The 23,703-nt window shown below is 45.5% G+C and overlaps 6 protein-coding genes across 6 annotated transcripts; 1 reads left to right on the top strand and 5 right to left on the bottom strand.

Moving 5' to 3' along the window:
- Positions 1 to 4: 4 nt before the first annotated feature.
- GL50803_0010034 (uncharacterized protein) lies at positions 5 to 6,205 on the bottom strand (the record flags this gene model as incomplete). Its single annotated transcript, XM_001705039.1, has 1 exon — positions 5 to 6,205. The coding sequence occupies one exon, from the start codon at positions 6,203 to 6,205 to the stop codon at positions 5 to 7; it is 6,201 nt and encodes a 2,066-aa protein (XP_001705091.1).
- Positions 6,206 to 6,452: 247 nt separating this feature from the next.
- GL50803_0010036 (Alpha-16 giardin) lies at positions 6,453 to 7,550 on the bottom strand (the record flags this gene model as incomplete). Its single annotated transcript, XM_001705037.1, has 1 exon — positions 6,453 to 7,550. The coding sequence occupies one exon, from the start codon at positions 7,548 to 7,550 to the stop codon at positions 6,453 to 6,455; it is 1,098 nt and encodes a 365-aa protein (XP_001705089.1).
- A 27-nt stretch (positions 7,551 to 7,577) lies between these two features.
- Positions 7,578 to 8,510, bottom strand: GL50803_0015101 (Alpha-17 giardin; the record flags this gene model as incomplete). The annotated part of the gene is made up of 1 exon (XM_001705036.1): positions 7,578 to 8,510. One exon carries the CDS (start codon positions 8,508 to 8,510, stop codon positions 7,578 to 7,580), a length of 933 nt encoding a protein of 310 aa, XP_001705088.1.
- A 54-nt stretch (positions 8,511 to 8,564) lies between these two features.
- GL50803_0010038 (Alpha-18 giardin) lies at positions 8,565 to 9,425 on the bottom strand (the record flags this gene model as incomplete). Its single annotated transcript, XM_001705035.1, has 1 exon — positions 8,565 to 9,425. The coding sequence occupies one exon, from the start codon at positions 9,423 to 9,425 to the stop codon at positions 8,565 to 8,567; it is 861 nt and encodes a 286-aa protein (XP_001705087.1).
- A 1,725-nt stretch (positions 9,426 to 11,150) lies between these two features.
- Positions 11,151 to 12,662, bottom strand: GL50803_00112630 (uncharacterized protein; the record flags this gene model as incomplete). The annotated part of the gene is made up of 1 exon (XM_001705033.1): positions 11,151 to 12,662. The coding sequence occupies one exon, from the start codon at positions 12,660 to 12,662 to the stop codon at positions 11,151 to 11,153; it is 1,512 nt and encodes a 503-aa protein (XP_001705085.1).
- Positions 12,663 to 14,051: 1,389 nt separating this feature from the next.
- On the top strand, positions 14,052 to 23,678 carry GL50803_0096605 (uncharacterized protein; the record flags this gene model as incomplete). Its single annotated transcript, XM_038046430.1, has 1 exon — positions 14,052 to 23,678. The coding sequence occupies one exon, from the start codon at positions 14,052 to 14,054 to the stop codon at positions 23,676 to 23,678; it is 9,627 nt and encodes a 3,208-aa protein (XP_037902141.1).
- Positions 23,679 to 23,703: the final 25 nt, after the last annotated feature.

The following is a 23,703-nucleotide window of genomic DNA, read 5'->3' as shown; positions in this document are numbered from 1 at the left end:
AGTATCATATTTGGAAGATATCTTCCGTGACCTCTCCAGTCATGAAAATCCACGCGCCGGCACCACCATACACTCTAATATAGAATACTGAAAAGAATTTTATTTTCTTTTCGCCATCCTTGGTAGCACACAGTGCACAGTTCTTCGTGTTATCTGCAGGAGTAAATCTGGCCGTAATTGTGAAGTTTTTGTAGGGGTGTGTATTGTTGTGCCCCTCAATGACTCCATTAAAGCAATCGAATGTGAAGACTGATGGATCATCGACCATGATAGTATTTGTCAGCCCATCATAAAACAGAGATCCATAAGCCTTCTCCGTAAACGTGCTGTTCACAGCCTGAAGAATGGCCTTAATGTCATTAAGCTCGTTGACTAGGTATTTCTCTTTGAGCTCGCGCAGGTTCTCTAAATGATGCATGGGTGGAAGCTTCCTAATGGCCAAGTTTGCAACCTTCTGCGCATCTCCTAGTGGTACGTGGAGCATTTCCCAGGACGCAGAGAGATGGATTGGATTTTCAATCTTGATGTACTTCGTAGAGTACTCACCCACAAAGGCTGGTTGAAAGGTTACATTACTGAACTCTGGGGTGATGGCAGGCGCATCAATCCTACATGCTATCGGGAAGACAATATTATATGGTGTATTCTCCGCATCACGACACTCTGGAAATATGACGGTGAGCGTAGAATCAAACAGGAACTTGGTCCTCTCTTGCTTGAGTAAATCTAGAATTGTCGTTGCTGCCTCAAGAGACCTCGGGACTTTCCCAACCCACTGGTTTTGCGCCATCTTGAGACAATTGACTGCAGGTAAGATGAGTTTGAAGCTGAGCAGTCCGTGCGGCCGTAAAAGCGTAGGGGTAACTGCTAGCTCCTTCTGAAGAAGCTCAAAGGGCGGAGGCACGTCCAACAGCAAGGTGTACATACAGTCATCCGTAGGATTGGAAATATTGAGCAACAAGTCTGTATCTCGCTCGTACGAGCCAGCAATGTTTATAAGCTCAATACCGTCGCTGAGAGATATCTGAGGCTGCACACGTTGACACTTCAGCAACAAGAAGAGCCCTTTTATACTTAGTAGCCCCTCAAACTCTCGAAAGGCGTCAAAGTTCATGGTCTCTATGTAGACCTTTGCGGACTTCTGAGAGCCAACAACCACGTGCTCAGGCGATGCCTTAAAATACTTGTTGATTCCTTTCCCCTTATCATCATTCCTCTGCAATAGCTGCGCTGCAAAATGGTGACCCGTGGTAGAGTCCACTGCTGGAGTTGAAGGGGTATTGATTGTAGCTGATTCTGAATTCTGGTCACTATGCAGCACAGTCATGTCAAACTCTGGACCTAGACGCCCAAAATCAGGCTTGTGCTCTACAGACTCAGAGACAAATGGTCCCGAGGGATGTAAATAGATATGGCCAGAAGTGTCTCGTGCAGCTCTCAGTCCTATAAAGCTGCTGGGGATGTCATAGACATTGATATCGACGTCCATATCGGTGACTGTGGGGTTGAATACATTAATACATACCCTACTGGCTGTTTCACCGACAGTCTTGCTGAAAGAGATAGATGGCAGATACTGTCTGATTTCAAGGAATCGCTCTCTGCTTGTCAGCATACGAGAAAAATCTAGCGGCTTTTTATTGTTTTCTCTACGATTGAAAGTTGCAGTTTGAGAGATGACGGTTCCATATTTCTTGCTGTCAAGTATGTCAAGATAATTTTGCAAGGGACGCACCACCTTTCCTGTGTCCTCTATTGTCATGCGGTATATAGGATTTGCGTCCCTATTTACAGGGGCAAAGGCTTCTTGCTGCGAGCTGGGCAGCTTGACTCCGCCGGCTAGATGAGTATCTAGTACTTCCATCTGTGATTGTGTTGCATCTTCGTTAGGGTCACCGGGGTCGTCTCCTTCGTTATCTACTGACCGCGTATCCACACAGTCAGAGATTATATTTGTTAGTTCAGTGTAAGTAAGAGGCACGTGGATGATTCTGTTTGGCAAAATGGCTAATATCTCGTCCCACTTTGAGCTCTTCTTTGGTTGTCTGTGGCTAACTGACATGTCTTTAGAGAGGTCCAGTGGCCCAGTAATAGGAAGAACGTCGTCTGCCATGCCTTGATGATCAACCAACAAATTAGAGTTCTTAATATAGGGAGAAGAGATAACAATATCTGGTCCAATTGCGTTAAGGGTAATTCGCACTGGACAATCGTGGAAATTAATAAACGTAGTCATCTGACCGGATCTATCTGGAAGAATTGCAAAAGCGGCAAACGTTTTTGATTTGGGCGGGATCTTGATAGTACTGGGAGCAACCAAGTCGGGACCTGTTGTGAGCTCGGCAGTAAAGGGGTTGCCGGATGGATTAGCAATAACGAATTCAACGACTACCGGCTTGTATGGCTTTGTATCTAGGAATATCTCTGGTGTAAGGGGTATCTTAGGGTCACTAATTATGTACTTATTCTGTGGATCATTAGCAAGGTAGATATAAGGCCGCGGAGACTCTACTCGGGCCTTAATAAGAACTGCAGAAAGCATTACGTTGTCAGAAAGATCTAGCTGGTCCTTACTAATTTTGTACGCTAACGCTCCGAAAGAGGATAGCTCCTTGCGCGCCACAACATAAGAGTCGTGCTCGGCACCAGGCATCACGTCTACTGGTATAGTCTCGTTAACACCCAATGTAAGTGTAATATCTTTTCGTAAAAGGGTCGAGTTAACCAATGCCATGAGTGAGTTTGGTGTCAGTATCGCTCGCTGTTCATCGGTGATGGGCTGGATTAGCATTGCATCTCCTTTCAGAACAGTTAGATTGACGGTTATCTCTGTTAGTCCAGTATTTTTAAGATGAATGGTAACAGACTTAACGCTGTCCATTGTCGGCTCTATAAATTCTTCTAGAAATGCTACAGATGGTGCAGCAACAACACCAAATACCCTACAACAGACGTCTCTATCATTAGACATGATTCCTTCGGGAGTTTCAGTGAGGAATTCATCTCTAGTGTCATCCGAAAGATTTGTATCCGCATTCCCAAGCCACAGCGGCTGCTCGTCGTCCAGTGAAGACGTATCTGTTAAGCTCTTAAGACTTTTCCTGCTTCTAACATGGGTAAGACTTGCCGTGCTTCTAGTATGGCCTAGTATACCGTCTATAGGTTTGTCAGACGCAGAGTAAAGACGCGTATTATTAAGCTTTTCTTGATAGCGTATAAGCTCGAGCTCGGGGACTGTTACAAGGCAACGCTCCTTGTAGATGCGATCTAGGGCCGTCTTGTTCAACCCAGACTGATAAGTTGACATGCGCATTTCTTGCTCTTTCAAGTGTACCTGTATCCTCCGAATGACATTGGCATAATATTGAGACGAGGGTGTGTTTATAACCAGAAATGCCTCTATGGGACCTATAGATAGAGGACAAAGCTCCACATTAATTTGCACCTGTGTACGAGGTGGAAGAATACCACAAGAGGGATAAACACTCAGCACATCGTTGAGTCCTGTTATATTCCCTTTGTTCTTCAGCATCCGTGACTTAAGAGTCTCTAGTTCAGGAACGGAAGAGGTGTGCTCTGCGTCGTTGGAGTGGGTGACCCCAAATGTGATGGAAGCTTTTCCACTGACACTTAATCCAGATCCAGTGCTAGTACCGAGACAGCTGTTAGCCAAGTGCTTGCTTATCTTTAGTTCCTTGAGCGCTTTTGTATTACCTTGAGTTGTTCTGATGGTTGGGACATTAGTTGGTACAAATACCTTGTTATGCTTGAGGAATTCATTAACATTTCCTGGAAGAGCCTGTTTCAACTGAGAAACATCTTCTTCACAAGCTTCATCATCTCCCTTCAGCTCCATTCCAGCTGTGGTGATGACCGGCTTCAGCTTTTCAATAGCTGAAGTGCGCTTAGCATTATCTAGCATCTCCACAACATCTGGGAACTCAACAGTCTCTGAGATTTTACGACTCTTCCCCTCTATTGTGTTATCATGCAAGACGAAATTGATTCCTCCTGGAGTCTGGCCCGCTGTAATAGATACTGCGTGAGATTTCAGATTTATACTCACTATGAATGGGAAAAAGACTGTCTTGCTGCAATTACGGACGCTGAAACAGAATCTGGCCGTCTCAGATACGGCAACTAGACCAAAGTCAATAGACGGCTTGGAAATAAATATATAATCGGTTCTCTTTTCAGATCGGAGCTCCGTCAAACTGTTTATCAGCAGCTGTTCTGCTAATGCCGTCTCCAGCATGTTGACTGAAGCTGGATTACGTCTGATAGGAACAGCAGTGAATAGAATTCGCAATATCGGTGCATACACACCAGGAAGATAGTATGAAAGTTCCAAGATGCATCTCTGTGGTGTGGTAATGTTTTCAGAAAAATGCAAATATAGATTGAGTATTTTCATATAGCTGTCAATCTGACCATTATCTTCTGTTGGGATGTCAGCAAGGGTTTTGATATCCTGAATTGAAAAGATACCCAATTGAGACGAGCTACTTGTAGAAGTTGGACGAACAGTATCGATGTATTCGCAGGGGTATGCTGCTCGTGGATTCTCAAGAAATCTGTTTGCAGGCACAATACCTCTGGCTAACTCATGGGTATACTCCAATAATGATACATGCAGCAGCTTGTCGGGAAGACTACTAATATTAATGTAAATAGGAAGCCTCTGCACTCCATCAGTATACAGGCTAGTTTTAATATTCAAAAGCTGGTCTGGTAGAAGGGTATAGTTTCCATCGAGAAATTGGCTGATATTGATGAGACTACGTGGTTTGGTAGATAGGGGCGTAGAGCCTACCGAAGATATCTCGACAAACCCACTGCTAATGTATCCTTGCAGCCGAATCTCCAAGGACGATCGTTCTGCAGTTAGAATAGAAACGATATGCGTATCTGTCGCTTGTATGTTATCTCCAAACTCCAGCTCCAAGGACAATATGCCATCCGGCTCCATTCTACACAGATATTCCGGCCTATCTCTAGCAGATGAGGACAAAGAACCAACAGCGACTGGGCTATCCGCATTCAGACTCGCATCTTTTCTGAACGAAGTCCGCAGATGAATACCTACCCCAGCAGGATCCAGAAGCCCAACGCTCTCTGCAAGAGCCATAGCAGTCTCTAAGCGCGCGTGTCTGTCTTTCCCCAGCTTTGTTCGCATGCCGCTCAGCGGAGGATCTAGCGGAAAATAGCAACCTTCACACGATTCCTTATTTAGATATAAATCCATCTTGCATTCACCGCTAGAGTTCTCTACTGAAACACTTGTAACATGGATCGAATGTAGGATTGGAACTTCCTGAGGTTGCTCTGCATATTGTGATTGAATTGGCAACCTATGAGTTTGCACATACTCTTGCCATGGCATGGTGGCCTTGTGTTGCAATATAAGACTAAGGTTGTGCTTCTGTGCGTGGCGACACATCATTGGACCCAGATCGACGTTAAACACTTTGTTATATTTACGTGAGTCTGAAGGCGCTATCTCTTCTACTTTGATGTTCGAGATGTCAGAGCTTTCATTATTGTCTAAACAGCAATCTAAAAACACGAAATTAGCCTTTTCATTCGCTGCTCGAATTGGCACTACTGCTTGAAAATTTTTTGCTCGGACTGTAAGTACACCTTGAGCATCTGCACAGCTTTCTGGACGAAAGAGTACCTCTATTGTCTTAGAAAGCCCCGGCTTCAGCTCCCCTGCAAGTGTAGCGCAAGTAAAAGGTGCATCCGGAGGTAGAATATTATACCTCCGAGACGTTGGTCCTGGATTGGTGAGCACAATCGTCTGGGAATAGATATTTCCTGATAAGTAACTGTGAAATTCAATCTCTTTCTTGGAGAGCTGCAGTGGCTTACGAGTATCCTCCACGTGCTCTAGATAGTTTGCACGATCAACAATGAGAGCTGCTCGACGTTTCTCCTCCCGAAGGTGGCGTAGATTAATAGTATCACCAGTGAAGTAATCCATGTTGGCGGTGTGGGACCGTTTGCTGTCCTTTCTTTCCGAAACCCTCTTCCGTGCCGCCTCAAGCATCTGGCTCCGAGCAGCTTGACGATTACGTCCAGCTGCAATTTCGTTGAGAAAGTGCGGCGGAGGTGGTTTAATGGGGGTGAAGGACTCCACCTGCTCTGCCAGCGCCTCGCGTACAATGTCCTGGAGCGGTATTGTGTGCCTTGTACCCTCCTCCATATTGATGGGAATCTGTGTTCTGCATCATAAGCAATACTGCATTAAACGGTAAAAGGACAGTGCAGGAGAAGGACTTTGAAAACGAAATTATGAGGGCGAAGTGGGCGAAGAAGCGTATGCGCAAGCTCAAGCGTAAGAGGCGGCACATGAAGGCCAGGAGCAAGTAGAGCGTCGGACAGGCTCCGCAGCAGTTTACTGACCGTAGGCTCCTATAAGAGTAAACAATGGTACGAATTTTGCTTTGCTCCTATGGCGCCGCCGTCCACAAGCTCACGAATATCTCCGTGAACTGCCGCGGGTAGCGCGTGAGAGTGCTATAGAGTTCGTCTGCGTATACGTCGTCCCCTCTCAGGGCAGCATCACAGAAGGCCCCTGCTATCAGTGCAAAGTACGATGGAGATGCCTTATTCTGTACAGCAATATCAAGGACAGAGCATGTGAATGCAGTTGGCCCCAGAAGTGAGGCATGTGCTAGGGCAAAGAAGATCTTGTCTTTCTGCTTAGATCGAATCGAGGCAAGGGCCTCTTCTAAAGTGTGTCCGAACCTTCTCTTGTATGCAGCTACGATTACCTTCCACTCTTCAGGCAATCTGAGACCAAAAACCCTGATTATAGAATCAAAGTCGGGATCCGACCTATCAAGAGCCTCCTTGATTGTCAGTGCATCTGCATCTGCACTTGGAGACGTGATTTTATCGTAGGTCAGCCACGAAAGCACTAGTGAATGCCCTGAGCGTTTTGGATTCGCCCATTTGTAAACGTGTTCACGAAGGTCGGTCCCGTGCTTAGCATGCCAAGTGTTGCAGAGACGCAGCCAGTCAACCTCTGTCCGGCACATAAACACACACATCGAGACTACATACTCGTGCCACCCCTTTCCTCGCAAAGCATCGTGGAGAAGTCTGCATTGTAAATCAAGTGGGTCTGACCACCAGTAAGAAAGAAGAGCCCCCACGTCACCTCTAAAGCACTTTCCTATGTCTTCTGCAAGCACTGGTGAATAGCTACTTGCTGCCACCATCGTCGCTAAGTCTAACATCCGTGCTTCTGTTACAGTTAGATCACGTCGGATGACCCCCGTATCTTCTACAGATAAGATGGTATCCGCAGCATCTGACAAGTAGTTCTTTCTCATTTTCTCTGACACTGTTCTCCTTGTTTTCAGGGGCTGCGTGGCTTCTTCTTCCTTCCCTGGCGAAAAACTTGATACATATGACTCTTCATAATGGTGCGAGATCTCTCGCCGCTGGCGTCGAGAATATCTAATTGTTGCATCTATTAGCCCATTAAGGTCTCTGTTATCTAGGATGTCCCTTATCTGGCCTACTATATTCCCGTATGACATCTTTTAATTTACTAACATCCATCCACGTCATGCCTCGGGAGCCCAAAGCTCGACGATAGGAGCCGCCACTTTACTTGTAAGCACAGCTATGAGATCATCTCGGAGAACCCCGTACTTCTGGTACCTGATGTTTGTCTGAGGAGCCTTGTCGACAAAGAGGGCTGTCAAAGAACAAATGTCGCTAAGATCCTTGTCAGTAACAGCCCAGTTCAATGCATAAGCCACGCCTTCTGCCGGGCTGCGAGCAAACTGGGCTGCGAGGTGCAATATCTCTGTGTCATATGCCATCTTGGACTTCTTTGAACCTAATATATGGAGGCTATCGAATGCAACACCTGAGAGCTTTTCATAAATGGAAACTATGGTAGGCCATTCTGTGGAGGAGGTGGTGGCAAGAATTGTAGAAAGTTTGTCGTAGTCCATTGTATCGTCAATATTTGCAAAAGCTGGCTGTTCCTCTCCATGTAAAGATTGTTTTAAAGCATAGGCACCTTCTCGAAGCTGTCCATTGTTAGATCGCGGCCCCGCTGCCCACTTATCAATGAGCTGATTCACAAAATCACTAGGCTGAATGGCTTGCTTGATTGCAGTCAAAAGATCATTCTTATACATTGCTGTCCAGCTTGCCGACACCTTCTCCCATTGGTTCTGAGAACTACCAAACACCACAGAAAGCACGACTCTGGGGCACTTCTTCTTGCGCTTAATCAAGACCTGGAGCGTGTCCACGATATTTGTGGTCCTTTCCTTCCACAGCGAAGATAGGAGCTCTGCATGAGCTTTGTTCTTAAGGCGCTTATTTATCTCGGACGTTAGGTCCACTCCGCGAAAAGCCTGATAGGCTATCTGCATCTCTGATCGCTGAAGCTCGTTGAACCTGCGAGTAAACACAGCCAGGCCAACCTCATCTCCAGCCTCAACCAGCCCATGAAGCTCTCGACTCAGTTGAGTGTAGGACATAATTTTATGGAATAGCAATACCGCCAATCAACGTCAAAACTACAGTCGCCTTTACTATATCTTCCAGACTGTTGCAAGTGCCTCAGTGTATCGGGAGCTGAAGTTGGCACGTATGTCCTCTTTCAAAGAACCATACTGCACATATGCCATAGGAACCCCATGCCATTCTTCCGAATACAGCGCGGATACGATTCCTGCGCCATCATTGTCACCTGTCATGATAAACTGGTTGAGTAAATAAGAGATTGCTAGCGTTTGGTCACAGATAAATAAGCATGCAAACGAAAGAATAGGGGCAGAATCCTCACCAAACACAGCTAGGTCTTTGATCAGTGGTGCTCCATATTGGCATTCGTACTCTTTGCAGACAACTGGCCAAACGGTACGATCTGCGCTGAAAATGGTGTCCACGAAGAGCCTCCCGTCGACACTTTCGATTGCACAACGCGCTTGGTCTCTCAGAAAAACCAAATTGCTTATAGATCCATGATTGAAGGTGACCCATTGTTGAACGAGATACTTCCAGGGCTCTGGCCCAATGCATTGCCTGCGAATCCCCGCATACAGAGAGGCTTTCGCCGTAGTATTGTAAATGTCGCAGATCTCTACAAATTCTTCTTGGGGACAGGTGATTGCACAGTGCGCTAGCTCCAGAGGCACGAGCTCCTTAAAGTTCCGCTCTAACACACGCAAACGGAGTATCTTTGTAGGAAGCCACATATTTATTAGAAGAGAGGTGGAACTTGATGGTGACATCAGCTTTCTAATATGATCTCCCACACTTGAGCCATATTGCTCTTGAAAGTCTTCTGATATGGTGAGCCTTTGCTCCTGGGTCATTGCAGCTGTAAATTTAACCGCATCTTGCACATTTCTCGATGCAATGAGCTCTTCAAGTGATTGCGCTAAATGCATGAGAGGGTATTTTTAAATTCTTTATTTAAATTTTTAGTGCACAGATATGGCTGAACTAGACCTTCTTGCGCTAACAAAACGCCAATACCAACTACTATGGGCATAGAATTATTACACAGTACCACTATTCATGACCATTAACTGAATGTATGGGGCCTCAAGCGTTGTTTCCAAGGTGAAAAAATGGTGGCCACTAGCTGGACAATGTTTTCACTATGAAATAGTATTCATGTTTGTCTCCTTCTACTAGATCTGATGGTTCCGACATGTCCTGAATCTACCAGAACAACCTTCTTTTTGCTTCAAGCAAATGCTGGAGCTCGATAGGGCTATGGCAGCTCCTTGCATGACCAGTGTCTGAGTCCACCCGTCTCCCATGGATTCCGGTCTCCGAGGGTTCTCTTCCACTGGGTCTCCCATTAGCTGACCACATTGAGGGGCTGTGCAGGCCAACCTGGCCTTATGAGACGGACGGGCACGTGTAGTGGATGGCCACCGGGAGCACTGCCATCAGCACCCGACAGAATACACCTGTCTCCTATCCCACTCTACCGCCAGTGTTGCCGGAGTGCCTGGTGCCCACCCGGACACACATCCAAGTCCCGGGTATCCCTGAGCATACCGATTCCCACAGAACAGGAGAGCACCGTGTATTTCGGAGCCTCTGGAGCGTCCGTCTGTCTGAGCATGAGCAGGATATGCGTCGTGACTCATACCAGTCACCCTATCTTGACCATGGGGACTGAGAGCACACCATTGCAAGACCCCCACTGTGGTCAAGCAAGAGACCTCTGAACCAACACTAGGATCGAGGGTCGTAGATCTAAGGCACACAAAGGCGTAGGTCCCACAGTGCGTCACTTTCATCTTGGTGCCTAGTAAATGGTGAGAATCGACTGCAGTTGCACGGCACAGCTGTTACTCGTGTGTCAACGACTGCATAGTGGTCATTAGCCTGTGTCTTCATTGTAACTACGCCTGCTGGACACACGGGGCGTCGACAGCAGTCAGGCTAGCATGTGCAAGTGGACGCTTGTAGGCAAAGGGTAGCTGCACGACAAGGGCCCAGGCATGCACGGAGCTGCCCCAGTACACAGATACAGTCAGAGGCCGCAGTGGCTGAGCGTATCTGCAAGTAGCCTCTGCGACTAAGGATTAGTGTCTACCCGGATAGTAGGCACATCGCATACTGTGAATGGATGTGTGCAGCCATGACGGCGCATAGCTGGTGCATTTGGCAGGGAGCACAGTCAATCGCTAGTGACCATGTATCCAATCCCGAGGATCAAGGAACAAAGCAAGCGTCCGCGGCTCAGTATACAGTTCAACGCCCACATGTCTGCACGGGATCCGGTTTGCAGTTCCAGAGCTCAGGGATACCAGGGCTTATCTGTGACACGCTGAAGATGCATTCTCAATGTCATGGTCTGTGATTGCAAACGTCCATCGGCCGACCCTGCTAAGCCCAGCCCAGGAGCTCACGAGCACACGCATCTCCCCGGTCCGCTTGTCCTCGTCATTGGAGAAGACTCATGCTCCTGTGCATCATCAGTGCGACGGTGCACGTCGATGCTCAGAAGCCCTGGCCTAAGGCGTTTCGCCGAGGAGGTCTACAAACATTTACTACTAAGTAGTGTTACTAATAAGACACGCGTTCGTTCAGTCAAGCCGTTCATATGGTACAGACTGAACCCTCGACGTGCGAGGATATACGTGATGCAAGATTTAGGAAAAATATCGATTCTTCTCGATGTCAGCAACAAAGAGCACTCTGTCCTCGCTGCACAGATAAACAGTGTCGATGGTAGCGTAGTCGATGAAGTTCCCGTTCATGAGGGCCACCCCTGTCTCGGCCAGGATCGGGTTAACAAGGGGGAGGTACTTATCTAGAAGAAGACGCTTCAGTAGAGGAACAGGATCATCCATCCCTTCGCTGTGCTTCTTGGTGGCAATATCGTACACATCAAGGAACTCTGCATATGCACGAACTTGGTCGTTGTTAAACCCGTAGGTAAACTTCCTAAGCTTGACCGCAGAAGAGAAGAGCACATTGCCCTCGAGATTGGCTAAAGTCACCGGAGTTTGGCCTGATACCTTGCTGGTTGTCACAACAAGTGTTCCTGTGAGATTGGTCAACAGTGCAGCTGCCCCGATCCACGGGATGTGGGGTGCGGCATCCTTGGAGGGACTGACCGATAGAGTCAGGGTGACATCATTTCCGGGATCACTGACATCGGTTAACATGCCTGCTTTCACAAGAGCCTCTGCAAGGCCGGGTATGTTCTGCCCCCTGATGGTGCTGTACGGGACAGTGAGACCGTCTGCCTTGAACTTGTCATACGCCACGTGCCAGGCATACAGGTAGGAGTTGACCGACTCCCTGTCTACATAGAACTCATAGTCCCTGTCGGTGTAGACTGTCTTCGGAGGGGGAGAGGTGATCTTGTTTGGATAGAGAGCTCTGACCGACCAATCTGGGATAGCAACGATCATTGAAAAGCCACCTTGGTCTGCCACTATCTTGTTATCGACGACATTGATGCCATTGATGTAGCGCTGGTCAGACATGTAGTCATTGTTGATCTGGACAACTATGGGCAGGTTAAGCATTGACTGCTTTATCGACTTAAAGATGGTATCTAAAAGGAATTGCAGCACAGTATCCTTCACCAGGGTCTCCAGCGTGGGCCCCATGCCCTGGATGGCAGTTGCAAGGACAGATCCCCCCGTGTCAAGTCCGATGGCATCGATGTCGAGCCCAGACGAGTACACGACGTTCGATATCTCGGAAAGCCCGAAATGGTACGGGCAGGTGGGGTCGTCTCCGAGCCTCAGGGAGATGTCTGCCCCGAAGTCCTTGAGGGTGAAGATGCAGTCGACGGTCCCGGTGATCCCAGTAATGGTAGTTTTAAGCCGCATCGAGATCTGCATGATGCCGTCCCGAGCCTCCATCTTGACAAAGTTGTTGTCTTGCAAATAAACCTTCATGGTTGAAACACGCACTGCACGGGGTCTGATATTGGAGAGAGTAATCTGCAAAATCCCGACAGTTATGGGTATCTCTGGAAACGCTGGAAGAGCAGAGATAACGTCAGGAATGATAGAGTAGCCCTTCTGGCAGAACTTCTCCAGTCCGCGTCGGGTGAAGCGGACACCCATTCCATGTTCAGGTTCGTTAGTAAAAGGTGTACCCAGGGCACATCCCAAAGCAATAGAAAATAGTAGTAGTACTAGCATATCAATACGTTGATTTGGCTACTCAAAGAATTAAACGATAAAACATTTTAGCTTATTAACATGAAATACGACGGCTATGCTTGTCGAGCCCAATTTAGTAGACACTAGTGTCGTGTCTTGATAGAAGGAGGAATTGTGTAAAAGGTTTTGACGTCAATACTTGATAGTTTGATTGCAACCTGTCCTTTACAGGTTTTATAAACCTTGCCCAGGTTGAGCGCCTTGATGCTGTCCTACCTCCTCAATTCTCTATGAAAGTCTTGCTCTTATTTGTGGATACGTCATATTCGAAGGTTGGTCTATCGAAACCTCCTACTCTAAGTGTGTATTGTGGTAACAACCTTCTCTCTATACTTACTACCAATGTCAGATATGCTTTATGGTAACAAGAGAACGGACCTCGAGGGTGACTGAAGCTTTCTGTACCTCAACCTCCAACTTGTCAGTGAGCATTGCACCCCTATAACTTCCGCTCTCTTTAGTTATATCCGTTTACTCAGTGCCCATATCTTTGCACAGTCACTTGTGATAGTCAGCCGGACTAAGGCATTCCAGTTTATGATCAATATTAAACTAGCCGCATACTTGTGGATGCTACAGATCATTGCTTAAGATCTACGTGGCAGCGGAGCCAACGTCTGCTGCGGTTGCACACCGCACTACAAGCATCTCACTTAAAGGCAAGTGATCACAACTATCTTGGAACCATTGAGACAGTATGCATGCATAGCAGAGCCTTTAGATAAAATTATTCCATGTACTGGCTTCATAACACCTCTGGGGCTATTTTATCATCTAGGAGCGTTGCTGCTATTAACTTGAGACCGGCTGCACTGACTTGAAAGTTTGTACATCATTTGGCGGTATACCAGAAATGGCAGGTGATAACCTAGAAAGGGACACGCTCCGGAGACACTCCTTATTCAAACTCCGGAAATACCCTGCAGCTAGGAAGCTTTTTGCACTGCTCCAGACAGTCGATGTTTCTCTCAGTATAGCATGAGTAGAGCAATAGACACAAAAACCTAAAGAAGGATTCCTACTACAACAAGGTGATGCGCAGCAGTATGAAGCAGCATAGAAGACGATACTTCGTCCGCAAAATTACAATCTATCTAAACTACATATCGATTGGTACAATTAGATGCAAGAACATACCCAGCATTCGTGTGTATCAGTGGTATGTGCAAAAGCTTGGTGAGCAAATAGCACTATGGATTCAGTAAAGCAGTACTAAGTCGTACAAGTTCTTATGGCATAATTACAAGGTGTTACTGATGCGTACATCTTTTGTAGCCTTGCATACCTTTGCCAATCGTGAGCAATTGTTATACTCACAGTGCTATCTTGATTGAAAAAGGTGAGGGCGCGATTTAAAAAATAAGTGATATGGGCCTACGCCGGCTACTCTTAATTATTTCTAAGGGCTTTGTGCGCTGGCGGCCAAATAATTACCTCTATAAGACAACCCTTGGACCGCTATTAATAGTTTTTGTACTCATCGGTTTTCAGAACATCGTAGGAATGTGCATAGCCCCGGGTATGATGGACCACACCCATCTTCCCTTTTCTATCAGCAGATTCCTGTGTGGTATTGATGATTGGCAAAGAGTCGTTATTTCTGTTGCAGCATTTGCATATCTAGGAGCCGTTCTATTTTATCTTTTAACAGCTTACCTGAGTCGCGCCCTTCTCCGGCATCCATATATCTATTGGTTTAGCTTTGGACTATGCACCAATTTAATTTTAGTGACAGAAGCCCCGATTTTAATTAACATGGGTCAGTTTATAGCCAAAGTCGTGTATATTCGTACCTCCATGAAGATCCTCTGGCTCGTGATCTTGACGTTGGGGTGGCTTATTAAGCAAGTCATTGATTTGAATATCATCTCCCGCTTTAACGTTCACAATGTCCACATATTAACTATTTCTGCAGTGTTGGATACTCGCCAGCTCCTGGCCATTATTAAGCTCTTTTCGTTGGGGCCTTTTCTTGCACAGCTCTACCCTTTTTATGACAACTACATCTATGTACTTCACTCACTCATCTTAATATTCTTTGTAATTCAAGCTGAAATCTTTGCGTCACTTATTAGTAACATCCTCTTGACCTTTGTGACAGTGTATACTGCATCTATAACGGTAATTAGTTCACTAGTGTACTTCTTTTCTACAATTTCTCCAGGCCTTTCCAGTGCAGGCTTCTATGCCATTACGTATCTAAGTGCCCTACTAATTGCGTTACTCATGGTCCTTTATAAGTACAGCAAATACCATGACAGCGTTGAGCACTTCACTCGCTCCATTTCCTTCATGCGGTTCCTAGAGGGAAGCAGCCTGATGGGAAGATCGTCATCTAGGCTATATGCGCTTCTAACCACCTTTGTCAGAAACTGCAATGAAAGAGACGGGATTCCAATCCACAGGTTTGAAGCCTCATGCATTCAACTAAGCATAGAAACACAAAAGGCCACAACTTACTTCAACACCAAGATCTTCCTTTTTCCTCCGGGGATACTGCTGTACTTAATATGCATCTACTATCCTCTGTCCCTTTTGTTGTCCTTCTACGAGTTTGTTAGAGGAATGACCCTTTCTAAGGATATAGACCTTGTTAATTTGGGCACCCCACAAGAGGAAATCCTCTTGAATAAAAAGTATGGAATTGCCTTGCATGCACGCGGACAGCAGCCACCGTTTCTCCTTGAGCAGTTTTCTATCCACAATATCAGGCTTGCGCGACTTTGTGAGCTTCGCACATACGGAATGGATACAGCACTAGATAGATATTTGATAAAGCTTATTTTTAATTGTCTCATTGTTAGACAGGAGAAGATTGAAATGGCAATCTTGGGGTTTATTCTTCTTCTTCTCAATGACAGCGCCACAAAGGCGGATGACTACAAGGAGCTGGCGTCTCAATTGCACAGCACAAGCTTCTTCAGATATATCGATATATGTTCTGTGCTCGTCTCATCCGAGGCCCGGACCATTACGGACTCGTTTTTCATGCCCCAACATCTTTATCGCGAGCACTGTATTGCAATGTATTTGGCAAGGAAGTATGCTGTACCATTTATAACGTCGACCTGTGCAGAGTTTGGCCAGATCTTGGCTGTCATTTTCACCAAATCTGTAAGCATTTCTCACATACGCATATTGCATAGCGCGGAGCTTACTATGGCCCTGGACTTCGCCTGGAGCTACTTTGCAAGCCCCTGGGTCTTTATATACTTCGGCACTATTCTGGAAATTATGTTGAATTACACTGGGATGACGGGGAACAAGCGTTACGAAGAACAAATTCATCAGAAGACGCTCCAATTTGCAGCACTAAATTCTAAAAAGTTGACTGGAAATCAATCTGCAATCCATCAAGATACGACGACTTTATTCAATTTCATTTCACTAGCAGGAAAACATCTATCGCCTGCGCAGTACTTCTTTAAGACCCACTTGCTCTCCTTGTTCCCTAAGATTGACTTCAAGATTTTTGAGTTGGAGTCTGTCTATCAGGAGGTGAGCTATCCTTCTCTGATTTATGACACTCTGTTCCCATATGTGCCCGCTTTTACCGCCTTTACAGTTAAGATACAGGGTCAAGGGTCTAAGATCGCAGATACAGACTCCACATATCTGCAACAGAGGATGCCGGATGGAAAGGACCGAACCGTGATTATAGTTCCCTACGTGCCCACTCTGTACAGCCGCTTTGAGAAGGGCACACTAGTGACCATACACACGTATAGCGAAAGGGAGGTTTTCACCCCTTTGTTCAAGTGCTGGTCAGATGCGCATCTAGCTGGGCGCAGTACTATGCACTCACAATTTCAATTGTTAGATGATTCACCGGGATCTGCTACACCATATGGACACAGCTTTCAGCTTTTCTTGCGGGAGCAGAGAATTAAGTACACCTCTCTTGAGAACTCGGAGTACACACTCTCCAGTCCAAAAGAAGTATCTGGAGATGAAGTGTATCTTGTAGATGATGGAACTGACGGTGGAAAACTGGGTATCGGCACAACGGAAAGATGGAGTACAAGGTTTGCGCCCTCGATCACCTATGATCTTCCTCCGGCAGTTGCCCTTTCACGTCTCATTAAATACTATGCATATATTAATACTTCAATAGGCCAAAACACATTTCAGAAATTTATTTTCGGTAAACGCAAGACTAAAACGATAGTAGATCCTTTGGGAAATAGATCTGAAAACAGCCTATTCAAGCTAGCCCGCTGGCCAAACTTGGTACAGATATGGCGGAGAAAAAAGCAGAAGAAGCATGCCAAGAAGCAGGAAAAGGTCCCTGAACAACCTCATAAGGGCCATTCAAATGGGTATTGTGAGTCTGTGGTCTCGGACCAAACACAGGACACATCATCCTCAATTATTCTCGGTTCAACTAAGCTAGAACCGATCGCAATAACCGACTCTGCCTTTTCGTCCGTGTCCCGATCAAGTTCAAACCTGGCTTTCGCAACAACAGCACCAACACCACCAGTAAGAGGCCATCCAGTACCCACCCCAGGTAATTACACCGCTGAGCAAGTACAGCGGGACTTGGCCGGTATTTCTTCTAAGGATGAGAAGCACTCCGTTTCCGAGTTACTTACTAGCGAGAAACTCCTCACTCAGGCGGTTGGGGAGCTAATTAGACCCGAGGCAAAGATTGTTCGCGTTGGGGGCGTTTCACAAGATACTTTCTCAATTATGACATTAGTTGTACTCATCGATTTGATTGAGAACATCTATACATTTGAGGCGGCAGATAACAACAACTCCATCCTCACAGTAGGGAATACTGGGCACATATTTGTGGATACGCTATTTAAAAACAATTTCCTTCGGTTTTTTAGATTGTTGTCTGGGTTTATAGTACTTTTCAAGCCCTTAACTAGGGGCCAGGGGGAAACCTCGATGTATCACGATCTTCTCGGAGCAAAGAGTCATCAATCTCTTACCTTGCAAAACTGGACCCTTGTGACAGTACTACAGTTAATCTACAATGAGTTCTGTATCGTAAGAAAAGTCCTCTCGTCCACAACTACAATTCGACACAAGGACCAATCGATTTTGTTTATGTATTATGGTTTTCTTCGTTCTTTTAATTTCTGCCCAAAGGATACGGCACGCTTTGCAAAGATTTGCAGAGAGATCATACCAGAAGCGATAGAAGCAGATAGGACGCCTCACTTGAGAAGCTTCTTAAATATTGTAGTTCATACACACAGCGGAATCAACGTGGCACATCACGACAGTCCCGGCATGTCTGGCTTATACCACGTGCACAGTTCAGGACGAAACACGCCGGCTTCACAGAGCTCTGCGGGTAATGACAATTCTAGTACAGAAATATTCAGCGAAGGCTTGCCCATTTCGCAGCACTATGACCCGCAGATAGATAACTATTCTGACATCAAGGCTAGAGGGTATCTGGGCTCCTTATTTGATTCGCACAATCACGAAGAACATGCAGCCGCTCATGAGAATGATATTTTTGGTGCAAATCTGAGCAAAACCTATAGGCGACAACTTGAAGAGCAGATTGCAAAGCGTGCAGATGGAATCCGGGCAATCTCAATTGTTGGGAGAAAGGTGCATCTAGGCTTCATATCAGAACGCATGAGGACCCTAAAGGGTTGGTTCAATCTACCTCACCAGCTAGATAACGCTCCCCATACAACTGCATCATTTTACATATCCTTAGCAGGAACGGCTCTCTTCCTTTTTGTACTCTTTTGTATAATTTATTTTTATCTTGGCGATCTGTGGGTTAGAGGTCTCACATTGTCAGACTACTTAGATCTTCTACTCTATAAATACATACACAACGTTAGACTTTGGTCGATTGATAAGAAACTCACAAGCAACACTAGAGGTAAGTGCTCCGCGGAGATGCGGAAGCAGTATGAGACTGTAGCCACTGCGAGTCTGAGCTTGTCATGCTTTTATGGAGAAGGGTTGTGCAACGGGATCTTAACGCACCTGTCCCAGTACTCGTTTCTAAATGGAAACGAATCAAGTTCCACGCAGGACTACTTACTTTACAATGGTAGCAGCAATGCGATAACAAATGATGTCAACGCACTAGAAAACGATTCCTTCTACAAGTCTCAGCTGATCAATCTATTTCCATCAGAGCTCTACAACGAGAATAGTGATGACATTACAATCTTCTTAAGCTTCTTTACCAATTTAACAACTCCCAGCAAGACCTTCCAAGATTTGCTCTCTGGGATCATAGACCCCTCCAAAATCTTTTCATATATTAGTGTTATGCGAACAAACCCGCTACTGTCTAAAGTATTGCAAATACCAGAGACCTTTCACTGGCTGTGGGAATATCAGGCACAGCTGGAGAATTATATCCCTCGTATTAGCATAACTCCTAGTGTGCTTAAGCAGTCCAAGGCGTTATCCCCAATTTTTGCCTATACCGTATCCTTCAGAGAATATGCAGACATCTTGTCGTCTCTATTGTATCAGAAGACGTATCTGCCCGACAACGAGAGGTTCCATATCAAGTTTGATGATTCGAGGTTCACGACGACCCCGTTATTTGATCAAAATATCTTTGAAACAGCGCCACAGGGGGTCAAGAAGTTGATTCTATATTCCACAGTCGCAAGGGATCTCGCTGTTCAATACCTTTTCAACATAGAGCTCCCAATTCACATACTGATATGCACGCTATGTCTTGTTATCGTTATATCAACTATCCGCAGCATCCAGTTTCGCAAACTCATCATTGTTTTCTTTAGAATTCTCAGCATTTATCAGCAGCTTAACTACAATGACATTTCTCGTTTATCTAACGCGATCTGTTTTAAGATATGTGACTTTGTGATCCAGTTTTACGATATTAATGCCTTGCAGATGCTCTTAAGAGACCCCCACATTAACAAGTCATCTAGTCAGTCTCGGATGACCCCTTTTAGCACAAGTATTAGCACATCTAAACTCCAGACAAGAGCTTCGGGGACTACGATGCAGACCCCAGCAACGTCTGCAGAGCCGTCTGTTCAAGAGGTAGACGATGTTAAGACTCACGGAGAATTGCCAAGAATAGCAGAGGCATCTACGAGCCAGCAGAACCAGCAATCTTTTCTATCATCCTCTCATCGTCATTGTCCCGAAATCTTGTCTACTATGCTAGACAGTCGCTCACAGAATACGGGTGACAGAAGCACAACCAAATCACGGTTTAGCACACCCCTTCGCTCAGAGGACCTGAACAATGAGAGTCTAATTGCAGAGACCAGATCAACATCATCAAGCCACAGGGTCAGTCACTTCAAGCAATCTAGGAGATTTTGTTGCAACCTGATGGCGCACAAGGTATTAGAAAAAATCAAAGAGATTAAAAAGCAAGCTGATAGCACACTCAGCTTAACATTCATGCAGCGAGTGTTCATTTGCTGCCCCTTTTTGGGCATCTTTATATCCTTCAAGTCAAGACTGGAAGCGCTTGAGAAGACGTGCACGAGGCTGAAGGGTGAGTTGGACCTTCTAAGTTCATTAAGCACACAATCAGCAGAAGAAAAGCAAATTGTTGAAGGTGCAATAAATGTTATCAACGCCAGGCACTCCAAGATGAATTATCGATACGTGGCTTTAAAGCGCAAAGCAGACAACATCCAACCTATCTGTTTGTTTCTCCTATTGGTCATATTGTCTGTAGTACTTTCGGTGGCATCTGTTCACGTGCTGGGGTCTATTTCCATGACATTGACCCACCGTGTAATGTCATCAGAGTCTGCGCTCCTCTTGACACGGAAGTTGCACTTTTTTCAGCACATGCTGAACTATCTTGAAACAGGGATCTGGAACATTCGCATGGGCGCCAACGTTTCTACTTACAAAGAAACCTATACCAGCGCAGTCAAGCACCTCAATGTTGAGGAGTTAGAAAGCATGTTTTCGGAGTTCAATAGGTACAACGTCTTCTCCATACCGCTTACCTCCTATGCAAGGATTTTAGCTCCATGCAGCAATTTGTTCTACGCATTAACATTCGTGTTTGAGCCATTGTTGACGGCTCCTCGTTATTTGTTCACTGTGCTTCGAGCCCCCCTCTTGTTCTTAACCCGCATTGTTGCTCCGTCTCAACTTCTTGAGTATACTCGTAGAGACGGCAATGTTATCCATCGCCAACTCGATTACCATTTAGAAGTAAAGCCGTTCTATAGCGACAGTACGGTCCTGACATATTACAAGCTTCTGCGCTACTTTATAGACGTTTCAAATACGATGTTGGAGCTGCCAATGATCAAAGCAAAAGATAGCTCCTACGACTTCGTCGCTACAAACTATGATGTTGAAAATGATAGCGCAGAATGCGTCCTAAAGAAGACACTTTTCAGCAATCTTTTATATGATACGTATTCTTTGGAGCATTATTTGGACCCAAGATCCCCAGCAACTCTCCTTGTAGATTACTTCGATAGTCCCAACAAGGATGCTGTGCGGTCTTTCAGCGACCTATATCACCATGCAAATAAGATACTGGACATGACAAGCTTCAAAAGCCTCTTCTATCTCTTCTCTGCGCGCTTTAACCAAGAGGTTGAGATTCACTTGGGCCCCAAAAATTCCAGTGAGTCTGTGTACGATACTATGAAACGTGCCATGAAGCTCTATCTGTTCGGCAACTTCACGGAATATATACTCAAAGATACATCGGGTACAATCCGTTTGGTGGACCTTAATCTTTCGACTAACTTCATAATGTCCATCATCTCCTTGTCTGTGCTTCTACTAACAATTATTCCTCTAGCTCTCTATTGCAGCCTCTATGTTTTTTGGAGCTTCAAGCACTTGCTCTTCTCTAATGGACATAGTCACGGGTTCAACTCCGGGAAAATCAGAAAATATATTAACATTTTGATAATCATCGGAATTTTTTCAGCAGGACTTGCTGGCTGTATGCTGGTCTCCTTGTCAGGTTTTAATCTAGCATATGCATTTCGCATCGATAGAGAATACGCCTTAATTCGCTCGCTCCATGAATTAAGCAGCTATCACCTTCGTTATCGAAGAGACAGCATCGCGACGTTTCTAGACCAACCAGTTGCCTACTCACCAACAGACGTGTTCGTTCCGGCACAAGACCGCTTAGATACTATATATCATGAAAGCCTATCGCTTCTCTACTACTACGGCTTCTTCATTCCTCATTTAAACCGCCAAGATTACTACAATATATCTGCCTTGAAGGAAGACCTGTTGAATGCTGCGCTTTCCGGATACAATGAGACATCGTATATCTCTGAGCTCCAGCTCTATAACTCCATGCCTTCATACAGCTCTTACATCCTTAGTGATTTTCCTATTTCCATCCAGGAGTACATCTATGCAGCAAAGAAGTTAATAGAGCCGAATATACCCCTGATTAGATGGAATGAGAACCTTGGAAACGCTAGGTTCACACAGGGAACTGTCGAGGAAGTGCTATCGTCATTCTATTCGTTTGCAGAGCAAAGAAGCTTTTCAATTTTAATTCAGAAACATCTCAGAGACAATTACGTTTTAGCCCTCTATCAGCCAACCGCAGATTCTCCAGACAGCCACATTAATATTTTAGATTCTATTGCTCAGATGCATCTAGATACTCTTGATCAGGCAAACATGGGAATGGAGTATGCTTTTGGCAGACTCTACGATGGCATAATGTCTCTCTTTGTCCAGAAGCAAAAAGAGCACGACTCTAAGCTCGAAGTTAGGTCTCTGTTAATCATTTGCAGTGTTCTCCTTACGCTGGTTACTATATCGATCAGTATAGTATTTTCTTCCCTTCCCATATACACAGTGTACGCTAGAATGCTCAAGGATAGCCCTTCGAGTTCTTCAGACTCTCCACAGGAGGTTTCTGCGATTGAAGTCGAGATGCTACTGGAGCAGACAGGGCACATGGTGAACAGCATGTATAACATGCAGATGGATGAGCATGCTGCAAAGCATCTTCATAGGAATGACAAGGTGCGAAAGCTATTTGACAAGATAGCGTCGTCGCAAATCGTTGGGACAAAACAGCTCTTTTTAGGAGAAATCGTCTTCTATACACTAGTTCCGTTACTTATTGGAACCTTTGGGCTGTTCTTTCTATGGGGGAGCATAGGGCTTATTTTCATGTATGCAAAATACTACAGCATAAGTAGCTATGTAAAGGGCATGCCCATGCTTGTAGAAAGCGTCCGCTACATTAACCAGTATCTGATTACAGAGGCCGAAACACACCCGGAATATGCATCTAAGTACTCATACTCGTCAACGGACAACTTAAGTGTGGAAGAGAAGATTGCGATCAAGGAAAGCGCGCAGAGATTTCAGTCTTTCTGTGATCTTCACGCAGAGCATATACATTTGCTACGTATCATGCTAGAGTCAATCTGCTATGGCTCTGAGTATGTGCTGAAGTTTAGTAGCCCCAGTGTGCGCTTTGGCGAGAGGATCCAAGGATTCTCTGCAGAGATAGACTCAACGCTCCTCTATTGGAACCAACACGAATCCGTGACGACGGGTCATGTGTCCTGCAGGAAGTTGTATGAGAGGCTTACAGAATTGAGTATCCCAGCCCTCACGAGGATAACTCATATCGCAGACCAAATTAGTCCTCTCGGAATCAATGCTAATTATACAATCAATCTCATCAACAGCACCAATGGCACCAACGTTACCGGAAGTATCACTCTAGGTCAGATTTTAAACCTTCTTGTGCCTCTAAGTAACATCAACCTCACAAGCAACTTAGAAACCTTTAGAGTAATGAGTGACACTCTTCAGGTAGCGATGGAGGCGGTGTCCAAGCAAATAAACACATACCTCTATAACAGGATTGTGACGGTGGTGATTGTTTTAGTCGTCGTAGTCTTTGTCTATACAATTAGCATCATTGCTCTCATTTGGTCGACTGGCCGTCTAAAACATCTCAAATCCGTGATCATGTTTGGCCACAATATCCTGGTGGAGTGGAGAGACACCAAATTTAAACGCCGACCTGGTTCATCAGACTAAAAGCTTGGAATCAGTTTGGTTCAGT

Source organism: Giardia intestinalis, chromosome 5, assembly GCF_000002435.2.
Source record: "Giardia intestinalis strain WB C6 chromosome 5, whole genome shotgun sequence".
Classification (NCBI taxonomy): Eukaryota; Fornicata; order Diplomonadida; family Hexamitidae; genus Giardia; species Giardia duodenalis.
This window is presented reverse-complemented; position numbering and strand designations above follow the sequence as displayed.